Raw genomic sequence first — 19,808 nt, forward strand, 5'->3', positions numbered from 1 at the left:
GAAAAACACACACACACAGCAGTACCTTCATGCCAAAGGTCACCACAGTGATGGCCATCTTGAACAAGAGTGCCATCGCCAGTTGCCAGACGGCCGTGTAGACGCCCGGGCCAGCGGGCCGCTCGGCCTGCCCCACGGTGCCCTCGCTGAGGTTGCCGGCAGGCTCTCCGCCCTTGGCCAGCGGGCCATAGTCGCACAGCTTGGAGGAGTCGAGCAGGCTGCAGTCGTTGAAGAGCTCCGAGATGAGCTCGCTGCCGCTCATGCGCGTGTAGTCGTTGGGGAAGGCCAGAACGGCCGTGGCCAGTGACACCACTGCCACCTCCAGCACCGGGTAGCGGCCCAGGCGCGTGGCCTTCCGCCTCCGGCACCAGGCGATGTTGGCCCGGATGAAGAGCGCCCCCCACAGGCCTCCAAAGATGCCCAGCAGCACGAAGGGGAAGAGCTCCAGGAGATGCCACGGTGTGTGGAACTCCACGTAGAAGAGGACCAGGCGGCTGTTGCCGAAGGGGTTGATGGAGCGCAGCGTGAAGGCGGCCACCAGGGCGGCGAAAAAGGACCGCCACAGTGTCTTCAGGGGGAAGTAGTAGCTCACCTGGACACAGCAGCACGTCAACACGGGCAAGACAGAGAACCACAAGGGTGGAGAATGGATCAGTGTAATGGAACTGAGGCTGCACGTTTCTAACACGCTGTGCGTACTGCGACTGCTGTATGTAACTGATGTGCACATATGGAACTGCTGGTTTACCCAACATATGCTGTGTCCCTTGCCTACATTCAACCGAATATTTTATACATCGATTCCCCCCCCTTATGTTTTTTATTGTTTTTGTTCATGCATACCTCCTCCAGACTGAAAAGCACTCCACCTATAGGGGCTCCAAAAGCTACAGACACGCCCACAGCAGACGCTGCCGACAGCACCTGAGACAGTAGAGCACAACTGTAACACACCCACGCAAACTTCCATGTGCACACATGCATGAGAGAGGAAAAAAAAACAAAAAAAAACCAAAACAAACTTTCCTCACACATCAAATACACATTCACTGTCTCATCCGAAACCACATTAGTCCAAACAAGCCCGATTTAACTGGGTGAGGCTGGAAGCTCTGAGCACGCCTGCCTTCCGGCCCCAACAGCGTTGGAGTCTGTCTCTTAGCGCCAGGGTTTGTAACAACAGGACGCAGTTCTCCACAGTTCTCCAGACTGAGACGCGAAGAAAGCTTTTCATCCCCCGTCTGCTTCGCCGCCTCCTGCCCATCACCTTTCTCCTTATCTGGCTGTGCTTTGCTTTGATCCTTACCCCCCCCCCCCCGATCTCCTCACCTCCCGCCTCTTGGCCTCGTTCTTGCGGTACTTGGTGAAGAGGTGGCAGAAGATGTTGCCGCAGCAACAGGCCACGTGCACCAGCGGGCCCTCCTTCCCCAGGCTCAGGCCCGACGCCACGGCCAGCACCAGGGTGATGGTCTTTATCACTAGAGTCCACTTCCCCAGGTAGCCACGGATGATGAACCCACTCAGGATGGTCTTAATCTGAGCGAGAGAGGGAGGAGGGAGAGAGAATTAAAGACAAGTTAAAAGCCTTTAAGACAAACATGGCCATTTATATTTCCGTGTCCGAAGAACGGGAGGGAGAAAGGGGATATTAACACAGAGGTGCCCTCAAACTGGTGTTGCCATCAGTGCCACCCAGCTCTGTGAGGTCTGGGAACGTGTGGGAAAGACGCACCTGAGCTTCAGAACTCCCTTGGCTATTCATAGTGTCATACGGTTTCGTTCTTGGCGGGAAACACTTCAAGGATTCGGAACATTTATGATCACTTTAGATTTGCTAAAGCTTAAAGGCTGGGGTTTAAGAGTGCCTTGTCCAAAGGCATTTTTATTTGACAGTTTAATTCTTGGGAGAGATGCTCAGGGCCTTTCAATAAATTGCCATTCCCCTCCTGTGTAAACAGACAAATTAGGGATGCTTTATGTCTGCAGTTTGTTCCCTTTCAGAAGGCTTAGTGTGACAGAAGCAATAAAACATATACAAACATGCATGCAGGCACACACAAATGCATGCACACACACATACTTCAAATGGAATGCTGGGCAGATAGGACTCATGTAAATACAAGCGTTTTCCGTTTACTGACTGTAGGAGAAGCATGACTGCAGACTAACATCAGTAAAAGCAGCTTGAGTGTGTGTGCTAAAATGGGTGCGTCTTACCTCAGGGATTCCTGAGCCACAAGCATATGGGGCGAAAGCTCTGACGAGGAACACAGCGAGAAAGGAGAAGAGCAGAGCCCAGATGACGTACATCAGATAGTTCACCACGTACGCGCTCGCCCCCTTGTGGACACATGTGGAACAGCACCATCAGGCCCAAATAGCTCTCTGATACAGGACACTCCGAGTGTACAGAATCTGCAAAACTTCATACACACTATATATAAACTGATGAAAACTAGCAAACGTATGTATATTTAAAAAGGTCAGAAACTACCATAACTAGCAGTACAGAGTGAAAATATCCTTCAGTCTCCTTCAGTGAAACATCTAAGACAAGATCTGGGCTGTGTTTCCCAAAAGCATCATAAAATATAGATCATCTTTAAATGGTAGAGCAAGTATTACACCGAACACGAGCGCACACACACACACACACACACACACACACACACACACACAGACGCTCACACTCCCTCTCCTTAACACTACAGATATTTTATCTTTAAACCACTAGAGGGAGTAATTGCCATTATATATCCATGACCACATCTCAATAGTGATTGAGTCAATAATCATTTATGTCTGGTCATAGTAAACCATCTGCTCTTCCCAGTACATTGAGACACTGGGATCTTATAAAATGGTCTGTGAAATAACACCATGGACTGGGAAAGAATGATAACGACACCCAAGCCTGATCTCACCTGAGTTCACAAACAACCATGAAGACCTTTTACCTCAAAATCCGCCTTTTCACGTGTGCATATCTGCGTGTATGTCTGCGTTTGCGTGCATGTCTGCGTGTGTGTGTCCCCAGCAGAACTGACCTCAGTGACTCCCACCGTAAGCTCGGCCCAACTTTTCCATTGCGGACAGCGGTGTCGCTCCTGGAACGTGGTCTCCTTCGAGTTCCAGCAACAGTGCTCATGGTTGAACCAGAAGCCATTCAGACACACACCTTCCTTCAGGTCTGTCAGCCAGTGAGCTGCAATGTCTATACCTCCAGCCAAAGCTCCTGGAGAGAGAGCAAGAGAAAAAGAAGAAATGAAAAAGGAATGAGATAGCAAAAGTCTTCAGCTGTATTTTCATCATTATTAAATATTGGGCTCCTTTTTTCCCTCTTTGAAGTAGTCTTGCATGTGCCCGGTGTGCCTCTCCGCAGCGCTCCTGGAGGGGGTTCATTTTACTGTGCTGTAAATTACACCGAATGTGTTCCGCAATTCTGAGGGCAGTCTGGACTCCTGTTCACGTCTATACAGAGTGTGCTGCCTCCTTCACATAGGATTGAACTCAACAACCCTTATCACAAGATAAAGATGTTTCACTGTACATAACACAACTACATTCACACACACAGCTGAACATAGCTGCTTAGCTAGGACATGTCACAGCAAAACAAGTGATGAAAAGGGAAAATGTAAAAAGGAAGCTGAAAACAACAAACAACCACACAGATCAAGTGCATTTGGAAGGTGTCCCTGACCTGACATAAGACCGATGAGGAGCATGAGCAGCCAGCCAGAGAATGCATCACTCACACTTAAGAGGAGCGCCGTTATAGACTGTCTCCTCTTTCTGCTGATCTGCAGGGTTGAGAGAGAGAGTTTAAGATTCTGCATCAGTACTCTGCATTTACGTGCTATGGCAGACAGAAGTGGCTCACCTCCCTGTGGCGATCTCGGTCCTTCGACTTCTCCCTCACCCAGTCGATGGTGTTGAAGTCGTCGTAGGTGCCCACCCCAGACCCCCAGCCCTGCAGCAGGTCCAGCACATCCACACTGCCATTCTGGGCCTGACCTCCCTTACTGCGGCCTGCCAAGTCAGACGGTAGCAGTGCTCTAAGAAATCTGCATCCTGTCGCATCCACACTATTTTCAGTCTAGTTTATTACTATGTCTAGTGTTGTCCGCATAGAATAATAATGTGCAGCAAATGCAAAAAACAGAAGGTGGATTTCTACATCTGACAGGGAACATTCCTATTAACTAATATTTCAACAGATGTTACAAATAACATCACATCACTTGCTTATGATGGCTGTTAACATGAATCCCATGGAGTCAACACACTAGAGACAGCCCACAGGCAGTTGGGCCTCGCAGAGAGACAGCATAGTCAAAGTTAAATTTATATAGCACTTTTTACAACAGTTGTCACAAAACAGCTTTACAAACAGCGTTCCAAGACCCCAGTGAGCAAGGAAAAACTCCCTAGAGCATGAGGAAGAAACCTTGAGAGGAACCAAGACTCAAAAGGGGGGGGGCTCATCCTCCTCTGGCCGACAATAGACACTACAATCGTAAAAATATAAAGGCAGCTGGCCCCACAGAGAGATAGCACAGGCAGGACAACATGATCAAAAACAGGCAAAGCCTCAGAGTCATGGCCCTAAGAGCAGTGCCAGTCATAACCACAGAAGATATAAAAACTAATTCCCAAAGAAGAAAAAATGGTGAGAAAGAAGTGCAATAAGTGAACCTTAGCTGTAAAGAAGAAGACAAAAAGTTGCTTAAACAAGCAACATTCCTATCAGGTTAAGCACTCGGCGTGCGGTGGAACAGCAGAGAGAGAGACTGCTCTGGTTCTAGTCTTATTTGTCACTGTCAATTCAGTAAGGCACACAAAGAAAATGTGTGCAAAATTAAACACAGACACATGCTTATTGACAAAAGGCTTCGGCATGTTCCAAAAGCTTATGCTCATGCCAGCAGAGCAGCTTGTGGGCAGACTGGAAGTGTGACTTTGAGGGTGTGAACTATGCGTAGTATGAAGGAAAACCACTGCACATACAGGAGCGTCAGCTCGTATGACCAACCGCACGTCCCCTTCGATACGTGTCGCCGATGCTGAGAGCGCCTGTGTGCAAACAAACTCAACGCAGATGCACTCATTACTAAACTATATTTATTGCCATGAATGTAGATTTCTCTAGTCTATATGACTCATAGAAGCACTATGGGTGTAGTAAATAAGACCATTTACATAGTGATTCATCTTGTATGATGCTCAGCAGGCTGGGGGGGGGTAGCTTTTAGGGGGATGTAGGCCTCCCCAACTCTCAGGTGTCACAAGAATAGAGAAAACAAGACGTTTAAAGTGCTGCCAGCACTCTAAGAAGGACTGATGACTTTAGGTGCCTGCTGTCTTACGGTATCATTCGTTAATTCATGCTGAGTTAGTGATCAGTGGCTTGGCAAGTAGAAGGTCTCATCCCCACCACCAGCATGAAGCCACGATGTGGGAGGGTAGAGTAAGGTCTACACGTGCTTCCTCCAAGGAACAGAGTTTTGACCTGCCTGCGACATGGCGGAAATGGACAGAGTTCCCTACACAGGCCGACACAGTACTGGCAGGATTGGACGCAGTCCCGCACTCAGACTGAGACAGTTCTGAGACAGTGCAAAAGGCCTGCAGTGAGTGCTGATGTGCTGCGGTACAGCAGACGCCGGGCAACCTGGGAAGGAAGCACGGTGCAGGACACCAGGCCGATTCCAGCCGAGGCCGCACTCACCGGACAAACAGGCCCCTTCTCCCGCAAAGCAGTGGTGCACTGATGCTTGCGTCGTCTTTCAGAGAGGAGGCTCACTTGCGGTTTTAAACATTTCATGTGAAGACTCCAATGCTGCCAACTACAAGGAAAACCAAAACAATCACATATCTGAAGCCTGTTTAAGTTCTCTCATCTTTGTGATCTGAATCGTCACAGAGACTAGCCCAATAACAATGCAAACTTTGACTAAACCATTATTAGGAGTCACAGGTTTTCTGTGGAGTAAGAGGTTGTTTATATGGGTCAGTGTGCTGCAAGAGAAACATTATAGATCTACAAATGAGTCAGGCCCTATAGATAACAGGGTGAGGAAACATGCAGGTCACTGCTCTGATGTCACCATGTGAGGGTTGGGGGTATTTGCGTGTGTGAGCTCACCAGCTCCCACCAGCTGATATCACTGTGGTTTTAGAGACTCTGAAGAAAGCTTAAGAAAGTGTCAACAAAAAGTGAGAAGCTTCACTCTGAATGTGCTGACTCTCCTTCAACCATTTCCTCCAGGGTCACTCTTTCCCAACTCCCAAAACATCGCCTTGTTCCTGGAAATGCATACGCACAGGGCAGGGGACACTGGCCCTGCTACGTCTGTCTGATTGGTCCATAACTTTGCTTATTAGACTTCTGTAAATGGATTGGTGGCCTTTGATTCATCGCCACTCACTTTCTGGGATATCTTGTGACTGATGCTAGCTGAGCGGACATTGGATCAGGCAAATCAAACACCACAAAGGAAGAAAAGAGCGAGTGTGTGTGTGCGCGCGCACGCCCACGTGCATCACTCAGTGACACTTGGTTACTGATGTTGCAATGGGCATTGATTTTCTTCCTGGAACTGACAGGAATGGAAGTCTGGAAATACTCCAGAAATGGAACATAATGCCAGGCAAGGTCCATATGGCTACTTCCTTCAGGTTCTTCACATAATCAAGTCACACATAGCAACCCTCATTTGTGATATACCCTAATGGAAATAGTAGGCAACATATGGATATACTGCAGCAACACTAAGTTAGACATCAATCTTTCCACAAATGTTGCCCCATTTTTATGCACAATTGCTAGTGTCAAAGTGTGAAACATCAACATGTCAAATCAGAAAATGGCATCAGTGAATGGGAATCTCACCCAGACACTGAAGGGCCACATGTCCCCTCTCTGTGTGTTAAGGTCAGGGCCACTTAAGTGTTGCTTCTCAACACTCTGCTTACTCATGGCTTTCCTGGATCAGCCTTGCATTAAATGTCTGCTTCAGAAAGCTGTTCATCCTCAAATCAACACTTAGTGAGACTACCCCCACCTTCAGTTTATTCTTTACCAATCGAACTATCCTTTTAACCAATCTGGTTTCCAAATTGGTCTACTGAGACTGGAGAATTGGTTCTCCAGGACTGCTCTGCTACTCCACCATTTCAGCCTTTATATGCCTGCTGACAGGAGGATAATATGGTAATGTTTTTCTTACCAAAATATTGAATCTGCCTAATGGCTTAATAGGTAGCCTGTCCCTGTGCTAGGGCACATATAGATCTATTCTCTTCATTCCCCCTTCCTCTCTCCACTCTCACGCCCACATTAACCTCTGACCCAGCTGCAGACACCCCGTACAAGTCAACAAGCACCACGGAAAAAGAGCCATTTGAACAGAGAAACTGACACACACCACACACACACACACAGAACTAAAACTGTCTAACATTGTTTGCAGCAACAAAAAAGGTTTCAGGAACAGAAATATTTTAAACCTCAAATAGTGAACAAACAGCCAAAAGAAGAGAAGTGAGGAATTACTGCTGAAGGCAGCCAAGTGGTTTAAACCAGCTAATGGAGGACTTCCTCATCCTCTATTAGCACGTGTGACATCATCGATGCATCAGCAGTATCCAAGAAGATGCAGCATTTACATTACTCCAGCTTTACTGAACATATCCCCAGTGGTGTGAGTGAGTGAGAGAGAATATGATTTAGCGGGGTTAACAGATGACAGGAAAACACACACATTTAAATGAGACCATAATGTATTTAGCATTTAGTTAAGGATGTCACTAAAAGTTACACCAAATCTGAGATATTATTAACCTCCAATCCATAATTAACTGCCATTCTTTTGCGATTGTACTATGCTATACCATTCATATCCTATAACCAGTGCTAGAATACAGACAACCTGAGGTTAGGATTCTTTGAGCCTTTGTGCGTTCCGACTGCAAAGGTGAAAAGAACCAAATCCAACGGCTCTGCCTTGTCTAGTGATGCTCCGCGAGGAAAAAGCACCAACAGTGTATAAACTGTCATTGCACATTCAACAACAACGTCAAAAGCACAGGCCATAAAACGATGCAACACAGATAACTCCGTTTAGTCCCAGCAAATGCTCAAAAGTTCACAGGCGTGTAAGCTAAGTTAGGTTTAGAGAGATAAAATTTAGTTTTAAATGTGAGCTTTATGTCAATCGTGAACTTTACAAGATCTGAGTCCAACACAAACGCCAAGTTAGTCTCCAAACCAACTGGTCCACCAGACGAACACACGTCGCTAACATGACTGGAGCCCAATACGGCTTGTTATCAATACGGCAGGAAGCGAACGTTCCATAATTTGAACTTTTTGTCGGCGTTGTTACGAGAATAATGCCAATAGTGCCAATAATGATATCTTGATTCTGATTGGTCAGTTTACCCACCAGAGGAGGCTGTAACCCCCGCTCCCCTGCCATTCACCTTTAGCGGCCACATACTGTACTGGGGGGAAAAAAGTGTAAAATGCAAACATTTCAAAAATAGTTATTAAATATGTTGAGTGGACAAGAAAAAGATCTGATTGCCCTTTTAAAATTTGTTTAGAGATAGACTGGAGGATCTGACGCGTCGCCACTGGTCTTGCCCTCATACCTGCACTGTCGTCCCCGTCCAGATAGGGCACATCCTCGGGAAAGTCGCACGTAGCGCCGGTGAGATCTACCAGGTCATCGTCACTGGTTTCACTGGTGTAGTTGTCGTTACAGAACCCACTGTTCTCCATCCTTGGTCCTTATGCAATGCAGAGAAGACGAGGAAATGAAGCACAACGAGCCATGTAAACGAACCGCACAAACCTGAAATTGTCTTAGTACGCTAAACGAAGTTAAACAGCGCAGCGAGGAATCGAGTGAAGCAGGATGCCTTTCGCGATTATCCGTGGGTCACCTCTTCCAGAGAATAAGCCCCATCGTTTGGCTAACCTATATCGCCTCCGCACTCGCCCCAATGACTCCACAACTTTTCACATCACATAATACGTTTGCAGTGTTGCCCAATCGCGTCGCTAGTACAACGAGTAGTAGGGAGAACTGGAGTCCGGCCAAACACTAAAACCTAAAAACACTCCAAAAATGAGGTGCTGTCAATTGTCAGACAAGATTTCAAAGTGATTTTTGTGTGGGGATTTTGTGGCCGGATAGCTAGACGCGCTAACGCTAGCTAGCTAGTTTACATTTCAAATAACAACAAAACTGCAGCCTGTCGTTTGTGACTGTGGCTTATCGTTTTACATCCTAAAACATACAGCGCTAAACAGCAGCCGAAACGCCGAGTTTCTAAAAGAAAGCTTGAAATGCGTCGTACTTTCGCTGCGTACCTCCGCCTGGAGAAAGGGTCAGGTAGCCCGGTGAGGAGCTGGGCGCCGGTCTCGTGATGGCGATTTAACGCAGGATCCCCTGACAGTTCCGCGACTAACATGCGTCATTGCGCGCTCAGGAAAGCCACCTCACCTTCGAGGGCGATGTCTCCATCGCCACTGGTCCTCCCACTCAATCGCAATACACCCCGACTTATAAAGTGGGATTTGGGCTACTACTGGCGAGTCTAAAAAGCCCGCTGGTTCTCGCTGGACTAACACAAATTCCGTTCCCCTAGCCTGTTAGAATGGAAATCTTTTCAACGCAATACTGCCACCCACCGTGGCGGGGAGTTGCTAGCAAGCTTTTCATTTTGTTTGAAGAAGCCAGTGATCGTCAAATATTTTTCAAGGCCCAAAGATGCATGAAAAATATCTTTCGTAAATTCCGCCATGAGCACCAAGCTTTTAAAGTTGTAAAGAAAAACTTGACATACCCAAATAAACGACGGAGACTCTGTAGGAGTGTATAATGTATCTGCTTTATTATCTTATAATGGACTTTCAGTGATTGGACGGTATTGAAAGAACATTCATAGAGTAGGTTTTGGACCCAACTCCGAATCATCATAGCCCACAGCTAGGTGCAGAATAACTCATTTAGTTTTACTGACTTTCTCTAAGTAATACAGTAAAACTAGTGCTGTCAAACACTCAGTACCTACAGACACAGTGTATTATACTCCACACTCCAGTGGTAACTTCTTGCTACGCAGCTTTAAACAAACACGTTTAGATTACTTTCAATAGGATAAGGACTAAAGCAGATTAGTATGCATGTTTGGTGATTTGGGACCAAGGTTTAAGATTCTTCCAGTGACTCGCTTATCAAACTGTAAACCGAGTAGTAGAAGGGATGGGAAGAAGTTCCATATAAACACACACACACACACACACACAGAAAGATATGAATGCACACATACATGCATGCATGCTCATGTGCATTACCCCCCCCCCCCCACACACACACACAGGCAACTTTTCACTGACAGAATTAACATTATGTGAGAAACCTCAAATGTCACAGTTTTTGAGTATGTGTGTCTTACTTATCCATAACTGGGTTGTTTTCTATTCTTCTGTTCATGATTGGAAGACATAGTACCATTTCAACATAACATATTGCAAAAATTGTTATCATTCTATTCCTATGGCTAACACTGTTTAGATGGTTTCTGGTTCAAGATAAGTATGAGACAAAAGTGCCGTACGTACACACACACACACACACACACACACACACACACACACACACACACACACACACACACACACACACACACACACACACACACACACACGACAGAGAAGAAGTTTAAGCTCTGAGAGTGAAGCTAGTGAACCAAAAGGCGTGAGGTACTTTGGCAGTCCCACGGCACACTGGGGGTGGAAGCAGGCATTTCTTTATGACAGAACCACTTTGATGTCTTCACAACGGAGAAAAGAACTGAAACAGGAATGGCTCCAGCAGGGGGAGCGCTCGCGTGCCGGTTAACTGCCTAGCGTAGCTCATCTGGGGCAGCAATCTTCTCCAAACTGGGCTCCACCCCCCAGATCTCTCGGGCGTACTGGGAGATGGTGCGGTCGCTGGAGAACTTGCCACTGCCAGCAATGTTGTGAATCACCATCTTGGTCCATTCCTTAGTGTTCTGTAACAGACAGGTTCAGTTGCATCTTTATATGAAATTCTTTGCTTTTGTGTTGTGAAAACAGATTTTCAGGAAGGCACTGGTTTCAGTGTATTTCTTCTGACAGAACAAGGCTTAACTAAAATAATAATAATTTAACAATAATAAAATTAATAAATAAAGTATAAACATTTGACTAGAAACCCCCAGAAAATTTTAAGTGGCATATGCTTGTTTTCAGAAGGGAGCCTCTTCTGCACTCACCTTGTACAGAGTGCTCACTCTGTCCTGACATTTGATGTAGTCCTCATAGTCAGCAAACACTTTGAATCTGCAAAAGAACGTCACAACACCACGGACAAGAATCTTTGATTAAGAATTACATGTGCCTGGCAGGGGCAGACAAGGAGGAAATTGCATCACTAAAAGAGAACAGATGAAGGACAAATGACAAACAAAAACTGGTGAATGTAATGTTTCTGATGGAGTATATTGTTTTTGCTTTTTATTGTGGCTACAATTACAGGGAGGAGACATTTTTACATTAAGATGCTTCACATCCAATGACAGAACCGCGAGTGATATCAAAAATATCACCTATCATGATGCATCAGCATGTTGACCACATCCTTGAAAAGGTCTGGCTGGCAGGGGCTGAAGAAACCTCCGGAAATTTGGTCAATGGCCTGCTTCAGTTCAGGGATTTGATTGTAGTACTCGGCAGCATCGTACCTGAAGACAGGTTGTGTCTGAGTATAAGACTGAAGCATTTAAATCCAGGTGAATCAACTGCCCTGAGTATCAAAGCATCTTTGCTGTAATGATGGCTAAAGCCTTACTGGATAAACCAGTGTTGCAGTCTCTAGTAAAATTAAACAAAGGTACACATATTAGGACAAAGTTATGGATCTTTTAGTAAAGGTGAAAAGTTTTGGATACGTAAAGTCAGTGAGAGTTGGTGACTGGAATTTGTACAACAGTGTAACCATTTATGAACTCTTACAACAAATGAATGAGCTGCTTAAGATAACCAGGTCCATTAGCGGTCAGTTCAACTATTTGTTTGCTCTTTTTTTTTTTTACCCTTTCTTGTCCAAGGCCTCCACGTCCTCCACCCTCATGCCGAAGATGAAGAGGTTCTCCTCTCTGGCCTCCTCTGCCATCTCCACGTTGGCCCCGTCCATGGTGCCGATGGTCAGAGCGCCGTTCAGCATGAACTTCATGTTTCCTGTTCCAGAAGCTTCCGTGCCTGCCGTGGAGATCTGCTCCGACAGGTCTGCTGCAGGGACCGCTACAGAGGGGAGAGAGGCACAGTCAGAGAAACAGAGGGAAAACATACAAACAAACAAAAAAAAATACATGACAAAAAAAACAACAAAAAAAAAAACTCGAATCAAATGATCATGTGAACAAACATATCTACTCCACTGCCCTAAGAAAAGGTTCAAATGAAGAGGTCAAAAAAGATTAATATAGAATGGTATGAAAACTTCTAACACAGATTATAGTACCACACCTTTTTCAGCCAGTGTAACCCTGTAGTTCTCCAGGAAGATGACTTTAAGGCGGTCTCCCACCACTGGGTCATGGTTTACAACATCTCCAATAGCTGTAATGAGCCTGATGATCATCTTAGCCATGTGGTAGCCTGGAGCAGCCTTGGGGAAAATAGACTTAGCAGTGCTCAGGAGAACTGGATAGCAGTGAACAGGAAAAATTCCAGTCTTTCCGTTGGGAAAGAAATCACTGTAGATGTTACTGCAGATGAAGGCTAGCTGTCACAGAAAAATGTGACTGTTCTCACCTTTCCTCCAATCATGATTGTCCTGGGTGTCCAGGACTTGTTGGGCTCCTTCTTGATGCCTGAGTAGAGAAACATTAATGTTAAATGAGCCCTCAGTCAGGTTAACCAGACCCAGCTTAAATGTAGTGTAGTAAAATCACAAATATCTTCATTCATTTTACCATATGACACATATGCTTTTTTAATGATTTTAAGCATAGGTGCCTCAGACACTGTAACTGTAGTTGGAAAGGCTGAAGTGAGGTGGTAGTGAGGTGGTAGAAGATGGAGTAAATACATGATGTGATATTGAGGTGGTAGTGAGGCGGTAGTGAAGTGGTAGAAGATGGAGTAATTACGTGATGCGATAGTGAGGCGGTAGTGAGGTGATAGTGAGGCGATAGTGAGGCGGTAGAAGATGGAGTAATTACGTTATGCGATAGTGAGGTGGTAGTGAGGCGGCAGCGAGGTGGTAGTGAGGTGATTGTGTGTACGTAGTGAGGTGGTAGAAGATGGGAGTATTTACGTGAACCGATAGTGAGGTGGTAATGAAGCGGTAGTAAGGTAATAGTGAGGTGGTAGTGAGATTGTGAAATTGGAGTAATTACATGAGGCGATAGTGAGGTGGTAGTGAGGTGATAGTGAGGCTATAGTGAGTCAGTAGTGAGGCGGTAGTGAGGCGGAAGAAGATGGAGTGTTTACGTGAGCTAATAGTGACGTGGTAGTGAGGCGGTAGTGAGGTGGTAGTGAGGTGGAGTAATTACGGTTGTAGAAGGTGATGATGTGCAGGCAGTTCAGTAGCTGCCTCTTGTACTCGTGGATCCTCTTCACTTGGATGTCAAACATGGAGTTAGGGTTGATCTTCACCTTATATTGCTCTTCCAGATACACAGCAAATTTCATCTTATTCTCCTGCAAAAATCAAAAGGATAATTAGATGAAGCAGAACATGGATTAATTATTGGTGTAGGGATGGTTGAGCAGCAAAGTCAGTAACATTAAATAACTGATGAGTGAGAGATTAGATTAGATCTTCTCACTTGTTTGATCTTGGCAACATCTCTGATGAAGGCATCATCATTCACAAAGTTCAGGAGTTTCTTCAGCTGACCCAGATCACGGATGTAGTCTTCACCGATTCTCTGATGTATTTAAAGAAAAACCCAGCAGATCAGGTAAATCTGCAGAAATCCAGCCCCACAGTCCAGATCATACACACCATTATACTGTATATCTTATGAGAAACAACTCACCTGAAGTAACCACACTTCACTACCATCTAACCACACACAACCATTACATGGCTTATTCTCATGTTCTGAGCGAAATGCCCCTCACCTCGGCGATGACCTCAGCAAGGCCAGGGTTGCACATGGCCAGCCAGCGTCGAGGAGTGATGCCGTTGGTCTTGTTCTGAAACTTCTGTGGGTCCACTTCAAAAAAGTCCTTAAACCTAGAAACAGCACTCTATCAGGAGTGTCCACAGACCATGGATGGTGGAGACAACTGATCTCTTGTATATAAACCCATTAAATAAAACTACATTTCCTGTAATTTCAGACGTACTCCAGTGACCTGGAGTACATGGTAGATGTTGGTAGATGTTGGATGTTTGGTAGATGTTGGCTGAAACCAACACTGACAAGCAGGTGACCAAATTAGCACCAGAAAAGCACACATCTCCTGTTTAACTATACGAGCTATACAAGAGTAGATGTAACAAGTGGCTCTTACACTGTATTTTTGATGATGTCGGAGTGGATGCGAGCCACTCCGTTCACAGCATGAGAGCCAACGATGCAGAGATGAGCCATGTTGATTCTCTTCTGCCCGCCCTCCTCAATGAGAGACATGCGCCTCAGGCGATCTTGATCACCAGGGAACACGGAGGAGATACGCTACAAGAGACAGAACATGAGGGAAGCAGTGAGACAAGAAAAATACTGATTAAGTAAATACCTCAGTGACAATTTTCTATAGTTTTCTAGATGCATTACATAGTGTGTAATGTAGTGTTGTGTGGAATGCAACAAGGTTATAAGAAGTTGATTCAAAAACAGTTGTTTCTGCTAACCTCCAGGTGGCGCTGGTTGATCTCATAGATAATGTCCAGATGTCGGGGCAGGAGGTTGTGGAACAGGTCCACGGGCCATCGCTCCAGCGCCTCTGGCAGGACCGTGTGGTTGGTGTACGCACAGGTACGCACTGTGATGTCCCATGCCTGCAGGACAGAAGACAATACTGGATCTCATAACCCGGAGCAGGATACATAGGACCACGCTTAGCGTAAACAATCGACACATAGGAAAACAGGCCTCCTTTTATGAGAATTGATTATTTGTGATTTTATGTTCCAGAGTAAAAGGCATCGTGGTGATAGACGTGTCTACGGTCCACAACTCACTTTGTCCCAAGACAGCTTCTCCTCGTCCACAAGGAGACGCATGAGCTCAGGGATGGCGAGAGCTGGGTGGGTGTCATTCAGCTGGATGGCCACCTGAACAGGACACAGGAAGGTAGGACAGGACATCAGCCGCAGGGCAGATTACACTGGATCGAATCAATGCACAGGAACTCTCTTTTGGCTAAGAATCTACTGTTCTTTCATTCTCCCCATTCATCGGAATATATATATATATATATATAAAACGAAGGATAGGAAATGCCAGATCTCCAGCACAGTGTCACCTTGTCAGGTAACTTGGTCAGGTCCACGCGAACAATCTCTGTTGAGCCAAACTTGGACGCTTTGAAGCGGCGGATGATGTCCTGAAGAGTAGCGGCCACCACAAAGTACTCCTGTTTTAAACGCAGCTCCTTGCCCTCAAAGAACTGCCAAGCATGCGCACACACACACACACACACACACACACACACACACACACACACACACACACACACACACATACAGTTTACAGCTGTTACCCATATCAAACTGATCGACTGCGGCATGTCAGTTTACTTTGGCTTGTGGGGGATGTTCCTAAAAAATATTTGAGTTGTTTGGAGCTTTTCTAATGATTTAATATAAAGTCCATACTTACATTGTCATTGGGGTAAAGCACACGGGAAATATTCTCTGCCAGATTTCTGTCCAAAACAGCCTGGATATAGCCACCCACATTAACTGTTGAGTGCAATATTTGTTAATGTATTAACATAAAGGCCAGTGGTTATAAAATATGATGTCTTCAAGAATTTTGCAGAAGTAATAATTTCTAAAGTACTAATACGTATAAAATGGTATTAGTATATTATTCCATTTTTGTCAGATTTTTTTTTTTGTGTGTGACAAAGTAGTATTTAAAAATAAATAAAAACTCTAGAATAGTGATATTCAAGAATGGCACACAACCACTCCTCAGTTTATTGATTATAGATAGTGAAAGACTCACAGTCTTTAAGGTTGAATTCACAAGGAGCCTTGGCTGACCAGAGTCTCATGGTGTTCACAATGTTATTCCTGTATCCGGGGACTGGCGTATCATACGGCATGGCCAACACCATCTGTCCAAACACACATGCCTTGTTATGGAGAACTGGTGTCACTCGGACTATAAGAAGCTCTGAGGTCATCAAGGTCATTTTGACCTTTCTGTTGAAGGTATATGCCACAATGTTGGTTGACTATGGGGTATTGCTAACCCCTTTGCAGAGCTGACCAATTTTGCCCCAGAGATCAACTCCTCTGCAGAGTTCAGTTTCAACCCTAATATAACATATCTGATCTGACTAATCAAAGTCATCAATAGCATTTGAGAAAACTGAGCTAAATCGATTATATTACATTACATTACATTACATTACATTAGGGGTGAAGCAAACCTGTGCAGTGCAGCAGATCTCCAGGTGTAGACAGCACAGTGGTTAGGCTGTTACAACCCAACCCCCTACCCCTCAGTCAATTCAGTATTCTAAGTCAGCCTAATTCATTAACTGCTAAATCCACACCAAGCTCTAACATGACCTTTTCTGATGTCTTATGGGAAGTCATATGAATTTGCAATTATTAAATCATAATGTCTCGGTGCACCTGCCTTTAAGAAAAATTGCCAGTTTCAGGATTGGGCACTTCTGTTTTACTGGTTCTTCTGTTCTTACCTGTGTGTCGACCCATTTGACTCCATCAGGACCGCGTTCCACTCGGCCATAGAAGTGCACGGGCCGCATGTACTCAGGGCGGGCCTTTTCCCAAGGGTTGCCATAGCGCAGCCAATCATCCGCCTCTTCGACCTATTACCCATCATCATTTGTGATGTGTTACTGCTACAGGTGTAATAGCTTTAGACAGTAAAGAACTAACAACTTCACTGCTCCTTCTCTCTTTCACATAAAACAGGCGTGCACACACACACACACACACACACACACACACACACACACACACACACACACACACACACACACACACACACACACACACACACACACACACACACACACACACACACACACACACACACACACACAGAAACCAGACAGTCACTCACCTGCCAGCCATTAACAACTTTCTGGTTGAAGATTCCAAACTCATACCGGATGCCATAGCCATAGGCTGCGAGACCCAGGGAAGCCATGGAGTCAAGGAAACAGGCTATGGACAGAGACCAGAAGATGGGATGGGAGGGCTATTAAAACACCCAGCAACCCTCCATCCCTATCAAGACTCTTACACACTGAATTAATGTAGAATTAGTGTAGAATTAGTGCTGCCTCTGACCTGCCAGGCGCCCCAGACCGCCGTTGCCAAGACCCGCATCCTCCTCCATGTCCTGCAGCTCTTCCATGTCCAGGCCCAGCTGCAGACACACATTTATAGCAGCTTGAATATGAACATAACCAGAGGCAGTTGTCTCCTTTCTTCCAGAGGCAACATTTCTGATCTCTTCCATACAGAGTGTAATTTTATGTAAATGATACGGTTTAAGTATGTTACATTGTGAATCTGTGCAGTCCACTCGATGTAAACAGACTTTATTTACAGTAAATCCACTTGGACAAACTGGATTAGCAAAATAGCTTGGATCATACTTTGCTGTATCAGGGTCTGTGACTGGTGCCATTCTCACCTGGTAAGTGGCCTCGTCGCAGGCATTCTCAAGGGCCAAATTCACCATGGTGTTTTGCAGCGTGCGACCCATGTAGAACTCCAGTGAGAGGTAGTACACGCGCTAGACACAGGGGGAGACAGAGAGTCAAATGTCACTTGCTAGAGGTCATACCTCTTTTCAGTCTACTCCCGTGGGAAAACAAACCGAAATCTAATGAGGGTCTTCAAATTTGAGTAAGCAGGGGCAAAGCAAACAAACAAAAAACCGGGAACGACAACGTTGTGAATTCAGTGTAAATGCTAAGACAGTCATTTCCTTAGCCGCACGGTCGTCAGCTCCCGTTGCAGGGCTCGAGATGACGAATGCAGCTGAGTCACACCACTCGGACTGTGCACCCTTCAGCCCTCACGGAATACCCGACCCTTAAAACCGTCCGCTTTAACTGTGCAGATAATCATCTTACAATTTGCACCTAGCATCGGCTAGCATCACTTTGCATGCATGTCATGTAGCAGATGGCAATGAAGCGGAGAATAAGAACAAAGCGGCGTGTCTGTGCCCCCTGGCATTTGTGCGTGTGCATAAATAGCTGCACAGCTGACCTCTCAACAAAGGTTACACCGTAAGGATGCCCGTCATTCTCCCACAGTGGCTATACATACGCGACATTAAGAGCATTAACTGAAGGCCTTCTTTTTTTTTTGGTTGCATGCCAAGCCATTTCCAAGTGTGATTACATCTTATTGTAAATGTGTAACACGACAAATTATGGTGACCTGCTATTACTATATACGGATAGGCGGCAGTGAATCAGCCTGCTAGTATTACGTAACGGAATACGGCTGGTGCGACGGTTGTCGTCGAGCAGCTTAGCTTTCACCATTTAACACTCTCCCTATGAGAAAATTTTACTGTCAAAAAGCATGAGTGTCCATCCTGTCATCTGATACCGTCTTATGCTTATGTAATAAGATGTAAAGCCATTTCAATTGAAGATTACTTAGAAGGGTAAACTACATTATCGAAGCATCTCTGCTGTTAGATAACATTAACTGATGCAACATTATTTCCTGTTTAAAAAACAATCAGGCACGATTCGTTTTTACTGATACTACATAAGTCACGAATGCGAGAAATCCGATCATCGCCCCCTCCCCCTCCCCCTTTCCTAGATGTCGGGGAAGTGGTGTACTTGCGGCCGGGTCGGAAAGATACAACTGCCGAGCGCTTACTTTAGGGTCAGTCTCGTAGTAATGTTGCTGTGTTCTGATCCATCTTCCCACCAAATGGTCGCGCACAGTATGCGCCAGGGCGAAGTAGTAGTCCCGCTTCGTTGCCACATTACGATCCTTTACCAGTGTGAAATGTAAATGGCGATTAAAATTGGTTTTAAGATCGGCAACGTTTTCGACCCCGGCGAGACCGCGCACCGAAATTTGTTTTCTCTTCTCTTGGTCTGTCAGTGGCTTTGACATCTTGAACAGTCTTGGAAACGATTTAATTTCGACGATCGTACGGCGAGGACGGTGGCCCGTGTGATGCCGACTGCGTCTGATGCAGTGCGCCTCACACCAGCAGCTCACTGATGCAGTAGCACAGGGCGCCCAGGCGGAGGACCTTTAATAGCGTCCGCGGAGCTGTAGCGCACTGTGGGCGGACCGTTTTACGAGCTAGACCAGTTGGCCTACTGTATTACAAACGAGAAAACGGACCTATACGAAATGCTTACAGGGCATGTCTGGTGAACACAGAACCAACAGGCCAGGCTCGAATTTGGAAAAAAAAAGTTATATTTCACAGATGTGTAATTTCGCTCCTGTCAGTATCATTCCTAATCCACTTTAGGATCCCAAACACCTTGATCTTAGAAAACCCTAGGGCGTTTAAACCAATCCTCGTCCCAAGGAACTGGCATATAACCAGCT

General features: G+C 45.6%; 2 protein-coding genes across 8 annotated transcripts in view; both read right to left on the reverse strand.

Annotated features, from left to right (window-relative positions):
• clcn5b (chloride channel, voltage-sensitive 5b) overlaps positions 1 to 9,666 on the reverse strand; it is a 15,662-nt gene extending 5,996 nt beyond the window's left edge. Inside the window, exons 1-10 of one of the 7 annotated variants that reach the window (XM_081694721.1) lie at positions 9,516 to 9,666; positions 8,659 to 8,796; positions 8,451 to 8,508; positions 3,884 to 4,032; positions 3,704 to 3,803; positions 3,048 to 3,235; positions 2,218 to 2,340; positions 1,330 to 1,536; positions 844 to 924; positions 26 to 592 (exon numbers count right to left, since the gene is read on the reverse strand). In XM_081694721.1, coding sequence (XP_081550847.1) covers positions 26 to 592; positions 844 to 924; positions 1,330 to 1,536; positions 2,218 to 2,340; positions 3,048 to 3,235; positions 3,704 to 3,803; positions 3,884 to 4,032; positions 8,451 to 8,508; positions 8,659 to 8,691 — 1,506 coding nt within the window. In that variant the 5' untranslated portion in view covers positions 8,692 to 8,796; positions 9,516 to 9,666. Of the gene's footprint in view, positions 1 to 25; positions 593 to 843; positions 925 to 1,329; positions 1,537 to 2,217; positions 2,341 to 3,047; positions 3,236 to 3,703; positions 3,804 to 3,883; positions 4,033 to 8,450; positions 8,509 to 8,658; positions 8,797 to 9,369 lie in introns of all 7 variants that reach the window. The other 6 variants (XM_081694718.1, XM_081694720.1, XM_035520050.2 and 3 more) reach the window with 6 other exon arrangements.
• A 967-nt stretch (positions 9,667 to 10,633) lies between these two features.
• Positions 10,634 to 19,495, reverse strand: pygmb (phosphorylase, glycogen, muscle b). Its single transcript, XM_027026462.3, has 20 exons — positions 19,116 to 19,495; positions 17,902 to 18,003; positions 17,553 to 17,631; positions 17,323 to 17,426; positions 16,934 to 17,065; positions 16,228 to 16,339; positions 15,877 to 15,959; positions 15,521 to 15,664; positions 15,237 to 15,329; positions 14,907 to 15,053; positions 14,567 to 14,730; positions 14,171 to 14,285; positions 13,873 to 13,974; positions 13,597 to 13,744; positions 12,854 to 12,912; positions 12,566 to 12,707; positions 12,133 to 12,340; positions 11,647 to 11,781; positions 11,314 to 11,380; positions 10,634 to 11,070 (listed from the first exon to the last, which is right to left on the reverse strand). The coding sequence occupies exons 1-20, from the start codon at positions 19,356 to 19,358 to the stop codon at positions 10,921 to 10,923; spliced, it is 2,529 nt and encodes an 842-aa protein (XP_026882263.1). The 5' UTR covers positions 19,359 to 19,495; the 3' UTR covers positions 10,634 to 10,920.
• Positions 19,496 to 19,808: the final 313 nt, after the last annotated feature.

This window comes from Electrophorus electricus, chromosome 13 (assembly GCF_041902795.1).
Source record: "Electrophorus electricus isolate QZ-2024a chromosome 13, ASM4190279v1, whole genome shotgun sequence".
Lineage (NCBI taxonomy): Eukaryota > Metazoa > Chordata > Actinopteri > Gymnotiformes > Gymnotidae > Electrophorus > Electrophorus electricus.